This window comes from Onychostoma macrolepis, chromosome 05 (genome assembly GCF_012432095.1).
Source record: "Onychostoma macrolepis isolate SWU-2019 chromosome 05, ASM1243209v1, whole genome shotgun sequence".
Lineage (NCBI taxonomy): Eukaryota > Metazoa > Chordata > Actinopteri > Cypriniformes > Cyprinidae > Onychostoma > Onychostoma macrolepis.
The window spans coordinates 10,852,642-10,860,675 of record NC_081159.1 but is presented as its reverse complement, the minus strand read 5'-3'; the positions used below and the strand labels follow the sequence as shown (position 1 = coordinate 10,860,675).

Sequence of the window (8,034 nt, the reverse complement as noted above, 5' to 3'; positions counted from 1 at the left end):
TCGATGGATATGCATAATAGTTTAGATAGATGGAGAGCAGAAAATGTTTGTATCATTCTTAAAAGCAGCAGAGTAGGCTATTAGATATGCAATATGTTGTTAATTTCAAGTTAATTAAATAGTTTGTGTTGGGAAATGTAGGCCATGCGTAGCCAAGCTGGCATTCACATTGCAACAAACATTTGTGTTCTCAGCATCTGGACCTTAAAAATACATGGTTATAGGCAATGTAGAAATATCAGTTTAATGGAGAATGAAACAAAAGCCATTTCATTTTTATGGGTTTTATTTTTCATTTAAAATTTGATTCATAAACCATACAATGCGTTTCAGATTTTTCAAAAAAGAAAAGATATTTTGTGCATAAAAAAGACAAACTTATGTGCACTGTGGCTTCTGCAGTTCAAAGCAAAGTTATAAGTGGAGAATATTTTCCCCTCCCATAAACATATTTCAATACAAAGTGGCAAGTAATAGATGTTACGTTCATCAGTAAACAGATCTCATTATCTGAAGTCACAACATTCCAATGTTACTGTTCAAACTTGGACACGATTTTCTATATGGCTTTTAGTGCTGTTCCTCTTTTCGCAGAGAACAGTGGAATTACAATATCATTCATTTGAGACTTATTCATATCTACACTTAAGCAGTTGGGCTCAAGCTAGTCGTGAAACGTTGAATATAAAACTGGTCCTCAAAGAATCTCTCAGTGTAAATTCTGTTTGTAGTTCTCTGCCATATAACGAAGTTCAATGCATCATCAGCAGTTTGTCAAATTCTGTCTCTGTCTGTGATGAAATACTTGTGAAAATATATGCAGGGACAAACACATTTAAACAAGAATAAGAAAAATAGAAAATACACATTTTTTAAAAAGGGTAGACATGAGGAATGAATGTTACAATGAAATAATGGATGAATATAAAGTATATTCATATAGTTATTATAAAGAATTGTAAAACTAAGGGCCAAAGACATTCAATTGATATTTCAAACAGATAACATAAGATCACAGTTCAGAGCATTGGATAATACACCAACACGTGAAATACCAAAAATACATAGTTTTAAAGAAATCAGCATTTGAGTAAGATCACACAAGTTTTTAGGAAAAGAAAGGTGTCAGGTCCATTTTGTATTTCAGTTTCAAAAGTTTCAAAAACTTTCTGTCAAGTTTATACTGTTCAATATTATTTAAATATGTTATTGCAATATCACAATGGAGATCCTTGACACACTTATATTTAAAAGGGGTTTTGATCAAAATGATGTGACTTTAACTTTCCTTCCAGCTAAATATCCTTCATGAATGCAATTTGTGTTATTCTCGTCGCTTTGTTGTTTATACATATGGTGTACAAATCTATATAAATTGTAAATGATAGGTACAATAACTGTTTATATTAATATTCAGAATGTTGCAGTATGAAACTGTTTTTTACAGTATCCTTTCTATAATTGTCACAGTTATGGCTAGTTCATGCAAAAAGTCCTTAGTAAGTTTGGATGTAGAAACCTGTGTAATGCTGCTCTTTGGTTGGCGACGTGACATGAAGCGCTTCATGGCTGAGGTTTGTAGCAGTACACTCCATACAGCTTCTGCTTTTTGTCAGGGAAGCCAACAAAGCGAACCGCAGCCTCCGTGGGACTACAGTTGTTCCTGGGCCTGGAGATAGGGTAACGAACGCTACCGTCGGCCAGCCAACCGGCATCACAACGATCGTATCCCAGCAGCTTCCAGGCAGCGTATATATGGCCCACCTTCGCGATCTCAGCTCCATCTCTCTTACACGCGTCAACAGCCTCATCAAAGTTCAGCCTCTTGGGCTGGATCAAGTAGTAAAAGCGTCCTGTGATGTGAACCAAAGAGTTTCAGGGTTGTGGACACAGACACTACTAAACGTTATGCTCCATTTTATGCTAGAATTGAATGGTTTAACTCACCTTTAAGGCTGGCTGTGAAGCAGAACACATCATAGCGTTTGTTGGACTTGTCTTGTCGGCCATAGGTTCTCAGTCCGGCTGAGGTCCTCGCGCCTCCGCAGGGCTCTCTGGGTTTGGTGATGGGATACTGCACGGTTCCGTCATTGAGCCAGCCGGCATTGCACCAATCCATCCCATTTCTCCATTCCTCATAGAGCTGCTCGAAGGAGGCGACCACAGCGTCCTGCTCCAAACATGCGGCCTCTGCGTCTTGGAAGTTGAGGTTGTACCGCCCCAGACGAGGGGAGTATGGGAAAACAACCCCTGTGAAAGAAAGTGAATCTTCCCCTAAGGAAAAGTTCAACTGAGTTTAACATCAGGCTGGTTTGATGAACATATTTTAGGACCACCCCACTGAACGAATAAGAATTATATTAGTAAAACCCTAAGTTTTAGTTTTCTAAGAGCCTCCCTGCTTAGTTGAAAAGATTTATGTGGTACGGTGTCAATTCTAAGAAAGAGAAAATTACTTGCAGGGTTCAGGCTTTTCAATCTTAGACTCCATTGTTCCAAGGTTAACAATGACTAGTTGTGCCAGCCTGTTTCATTATGCTCATGCACCTCACATTTCTGTGTAAAGATCCCCATTGTTTCTCTGGAGCCAAGTCTGCAATGGTGGTCTTGGCCAAGAGCACGAATTACAGGATATTACTGGAGAATGAGCAAATGATAAGTGGCAAAAAAAAGTGTTGAAAGAAGAGTGTCTTCACATTTCAAGTGCTTATGTCTAAGACTGTTTGCCTGACTTCTGAACTGTAGAAAGGGAATGAAATATGTTTATACAGCAATGGCAATGTGTTTCAGAATACAGCCAGTGCATATATGCCAAAAACAGAGACATATATGGAAAATCTCCACTGTTTTATCTCTATTTGGCTATTTATAAAGTTTATTTTTTTCTTTAGTAAGTCACTTTGGATGAGAAGAGCATGCTAAATTGAAAAAAAATGTTACAGGTGAAATGCTAACTTTTATATGATATCATGAAACAATAAAGTTACCTTGCAATTCAAGGTCCACTTCAACAGTCTTGTCGTTCATACCATTGATGATCTCACATTTGTATGTGCCATAGTCGTTCAGATCTAGGTTTGTAACAACTAAAGTAGCATCGTTGTCATCCATCTCCAACATGTAAACGCGGTTCTGGAAATTTCCGTAGCTTCTCTGGTGAAGCCCCATGGAGATGAACACATCGGTTTCTGTAGAGTCATCCTCAAGTTTGGTCCACTTGATTCTGTTTCCGAACAAACTGGACAGACCCTCCAGTCTGCAGGGCAGAGTGATATTGTCACCTCTGTTGGCGTAGACCTTGATCCTTGATCCACTATCTGAAATAAAACAAAAGGAGATTTCCATAACAATGGTTTCTTTGTATTGAAACCACACATTAGGTCTACTTAAAGATGTGAAGAAGCCTGCAGTAGTCACAAAAGAAAGAAACACAGCACCACACAAATCTTAGCTGAAGAAATAATCTAATTATGATTCACTGGAATCAGATGGTGTGCTTGCACACACACTGGGGAACCACAGACACCATTTTCCCCATTTTGTGTCAATGAAGACAAATGTTCCCTCCTTAAAGCTCAACTTTTTGCTCACAGATGCTGTGTCTATATCTCTGGTAGTAGTTGCTATGTCTGCTTATGGTTAGGGGCATAATTGTCTCATTAAGCTCCTTGAGATGTTTCCTGATCTCTGTTTGAGTCTTGGAGGCCCCAGTCCATCACAGCTCTTGCTGGAACATTTGATGGATAGCAAGGAAACTAAAACCGACCCAAGAGTTCTCCTGGCTGGCTATACTTCACCATCAAAGTGTCGACTGCACAGCAGACATGATTAGATTTAGCTTAAGGCACCATTCTGTCTCTCATTTTCCCAATAGTTTAAACTGTCTACAGATGTGTTTTGCCAAATTATGTACCCCCTTTTTTTTTTAAAAAAAAGAAGAAAATAAAACTAAAACTTTTGTAAAGCAAGGACAATAAATTAATGTTAAATAGATTTATATTTCAAATGCTGCTCTTTTTAAAAACTCTCTATTAATCAAAAACTATATCATGGTTTCCACAGCACGTTTTCAACTGTGATAATAATACAAAATGTTTCCAAATTAATATAATACCATGATTTGAATTATGTGACCCCGAAGACCAGAGTAATGGCTGCTGAAAATTCAGCTTTTCCATCCCATGAATGAATTACATTTTAAATATATTTGAAAAAAGACAACACTCATTTTAAACTGCAATATTATTTCACAATATTACTGTTTTTACCGTGTTTTTAATGAAAAAAATGCAGCCTTGATGAGCATAAGAAACTTCTTTGAAAACATTCAAAATCTTCTTACCGTAAGTATATAATGTAAAAATCTTATGCATTAATGTGATTGGATTGAACCTTATTGTAAAGTGTTACCAAACAACAACTTTCAATGAATCCCATCATTCTGTTTCTCCATTTCTCTACACAATCTTTAATTTTACCATAATGATAATTCATTCCTTGCATAACATTAATGATCTAATGTCGATATTCAAGTATCCTCTGATCTGAGCTCTTGATCTGAAAAGTACATTTTAGGTACAAGTTTATGTACAGTTTCTTCAATCAAATTGTCTTCTGGCCTGTGACTTCCGCAGAGCAGTTCTTAGCCTTAGACTTTTGTGCTTCTGACCAGCATGTTCTAACCTTAACATTCAGATGCAGTGTGTCCGCAGGAAAACCTTTCGCACATGTTTGAGACAAACATGGGACTCATTAGCAGGCACTCGTGACTTTCTTCCTTCTGCTTCAAACCACTTCCCTTACCTTAGTCCACTATTACACCTCACTCAGCTGAGCTGGAGACTTTCCAGATGTAGCAAAATGTGCCTAACCTGTGCTCAGAATAAATACACATGGTTTTAATATCTGAATGTTTCATGGATCAGAAGCTGTGTTAAACTGTACTGCTTCCACCTTTAATTATATAGCACGTCATTCAGATTATGACCAGCTGATGAGAGATACTTCTCTTTTTCTAGAAGTAATTAAAACTGAGCGCTACTGTCCTTACAATCATTAACACCATACATCTGATCCCTTTTTACACTTCACTGTGAGTCATGCACTCTCTCTTTCACGTTCTTCCTAATATACTCTCACTTAGGAGACAGGGTGCCAAAGTTACAAGCTGGAACCAGAAGGAACAGATGAAACATCTCTCAGAAAAGAAATGATTAAGTACACCTTTCAGTGACAGCAGCTACCAATTTTGCAAACTTATTACTAGGCTTTTTGGATTTGGTCTCCACATCTCTTTGTTAGCAGAATCCATCATTGTTGGTGAGATTTTGTGCCAATTTTGTACAACTCTCAAATATCAACCCAAACCCACTAACCGATAATGTTCTCCATATACCCAACTCCCACCAGTCCCCATTATACCCCCATCCCCCATCTCCACCCACCCTTCTCATGCAAGCAAACACAAGGAAAGTGTTTACTCTAGAGCATCAGAATAAAGTGCTAGAGCAGTTTAAATATTTAAGTACCTCTTTCCTACCCTTTAAGAACTCAGCAATTTGGTTTAATGATGTAGCAGTAGTAGTAGTAGTAGTAATAATTTTTTTTTAAATGATACAAAATGATGTTCTGTGTGAGGTACACAAGTCTAAATGCATGGACACACACTGATTAGGGCTTCACATCTGTGTATACAAGTGTCATATGGAATCGTTCCCTCACAGTCAGTCTTCATGGCTAAACTTCACTTCCTACACTTTGCTGAGCAAGCAGAGGTCAGTATGAGTTATAAGCATGAATTATTGCACTCAACTGGATGGGGCTCCCTCCATCATAACCATCCTATTTGTGCTCTGACATTAAGGCTCTGTCTCTCTCTCTCTCTCTCTCTCTCTGTATGCATTACAGTCAGTTTATTTGAATGTCTCTCCTTCTCTATCTCCCCTTTTCTCTCACCCATCACACACAAAGCCATCCTCTTTATGCTCTTTCTTTTTCACATACCCCCTACTCAACCATGCCTGACTAATGGCTGCATTATGTCTTGAACAGAGCCTCTGTGAATCAGGCCCATCTTGAGCCTTGAGATCTTGAGCAGTCTCTAAGAGCCCCAAAACCATACAAAACTTTCAATCCTTCCTCTGGTCCCCACCTCTTCTCCATCAGCCCCAGCCCAGCCCAATCCATGCAAACCCATCACTTTACAGACCATTACCTCAGAAGGAAAAGGACTGCATTCAGTAAGGGGCTCTTTACATTTTCAAGGTCTGTTAATCTTACTGTAGCTCCTGTCAAATGCATACACTCAGTAGGATCAGTGTAAATTCAGAGGATTTAGCAACATCCATACAGCTGCATACTGGCAATATAAAGGTCCACTGTGTGCTACCAATATGATCCTGACATCACTGGCCATCAGAAGCCAATCTTGCATTTACCCTCAAAGAAAGGTATTAGATCTGCACTCAGATGTGATCAGCAGAGCCACTTTTCACAGTCAGTTCGGTGACGGCTCACATTCCCCGCTATCTGTCAACAACTGTTAAACAACTGCTTTTTACCTGCAGCACATGATTTAGAGCTTATGAAAGACTGTGGTGAGCTGAATCTTTTTGGGCGTGTGTGCATGTGCATATTGGGAGGAGTCTTTTAGACATGAATAGTGGAATATTAAAATTAAAATCTGGTTCATTGTGTCTGCATCACAATAGCATTGAAAAAATTATTATTCCTCATTCTTATTAGCATCTGATGGTTTAATAAACAATAAATAATACCCACTTTTTACAATTTATGCTGTGCAGTCATTCAGTATTACATTTATCTACCACACAGAAAAAGAAATGTGCATGTTGAACCGTAATTTCATTCATTCATTCATTCATTCATGCATGAGGGAATCAGAAGTGGTTCTTACCTTGTGCTTCGACATGCAGACTGCTTGCAAAGACCAACAATGTCAAGGAAAACAGAGCGATCATCTTGTCTTTTTTGTTCTTTGCCTAAAGGCCTTCTGACTAGAAAAGCAAATGAACAAAAACAGGGAAAAGAAAAAAACACAATCAGGTTAGAAATCTGGAAGGAGTATGGAAAAATATTTTCTTCCCCTTTGTTGTCGATGAAGAGGTGTAGGTGTTGGTAGTTGTGCCACAAGAAAGATTGGGCTCCTCAGAGGTCCATACAAAAGGCTTATATTGAAGCCTTGGCCAATTGTGGCCACTCCCCCTCCCCTTAGAGAGAGATGAAGCCCATCACCCTACGTTTTGTGTGTGTGTGGACTCCCTCATTTAATAACAGCTTCCCTTTTTGCCATGCGTGGCTCTCCGTTTAGATTTAAGGGGTAGATGTGTGGACTACAATGTGTTGTTTGCGCTAGCTGCATTATTTAAAAATGTCTTTAAAATCAGAAAAGGGAGCTTTAAAGACTGGAAATAGTATTTAAACCTAACAAAGGACTATGTGACACAATATGCTGGTTTAAATACATTTTAGGAACTCCAAAAATGTTGGCGGTTTACATTTTTATAGTTATTTATAAACCTTATCGAATAGTGAAGTTGTATCAGAAAACCACTTTAAATATTTCTTTCTCAACATGTAGTCTAGGTACTTCAAAGCAAATCTGTCCAATAATGATAATGTCTCACTGGAAACAATGGACTCCCCACTAAGAATATATCAATTCAAAACATTGAACACCGTTCATATGCTCTCCAAATGCAGAATTACACAACCTCTCCACCGGCTTGTAATACATGTCAAGAGCAAATTTTTCATTTGCTTGTACCTGCTGTGTTATGATGTTTTACATCAAAGCCTGCCAGACAGATTTATGATCAACCAAGAAATCCAGCAAACACCCATCTTCCCATCTGCCCCTCTCCTCGGTTCCTCTTGAAAACTCTTCTTCACCTAGCATAACCCTCTTTTCAGATTACTAATGGACGCTTGTATTGATAAGGTGGTAAAGATATGACCCACTTCACCTAAACTAAAGTGTGTCTGGACCCTAAAAAGGCCTCATTATCATCGGAG

General features: G+C 38.4%; 1 protein-coding gene across 2 annotated transcripts; it reads right to left on the bottom strand.

Annotated features, from left to right (window-relative positions):
• Positions 1-268: 268 nt before the first annotated feature.
• Positions 269-7,142, bottom strand: hapln1a (hyaluronan and proteoglycan link protein 1a). 2 transcript variants are annotated; one of them, XM_058776535.1, is made up of 4 exons: positions 6,917-7,142; positions 2,988-3,317; positions 1,948-2,274; positions 269-1,853 (listed from the first exon to the last, which is right to left on the bottom strand). In XM_058776535.1, exons 1-4 carry the CDS (start codon positions 6,978-6,980, stop codon positions 1,564-1,566), a joined length of 1,011 nt encoding a protein of 336 aa, XP_058632518.1. In that variant the 5' UTR covers positions 6,981-7,142; the 3' UTR covers positions 269-1,563. The 2 variants fall into 2 exon arrangements, with proteins under 2 accessions (XP_058632518.1, XP_058632519.1); XM_058776536.1 differs by having other exon boundaries at positions 1,948-2,250.
• Between the last annotated feature and the right edge of the window lie 892 nt (positions 7,143-8,034).

Coding starts and splice junctions, on each gene's coding strand:
- hapln1a (XM_058776535.1), bottom strand. CDS start 6,980: ATGATCGCTCTGTTTTCCTTGACATTGTTGGTCTTTGCAAGCAGTCTG. Junction 2,275..2,987: donor AGTGGACCTTGAATTGCAAG/GTAACTTTATTG, acceptor ACTTTTCCTTAG/GGGAAGATTCACTTTCTTTC. Junction 1,854..1,947: donor CTTCACAGCCAGCCTTAAAG/GTGAGTTAAACC, acceptor TTCACATCACAG/GACGCTTTTACTACTTGATC.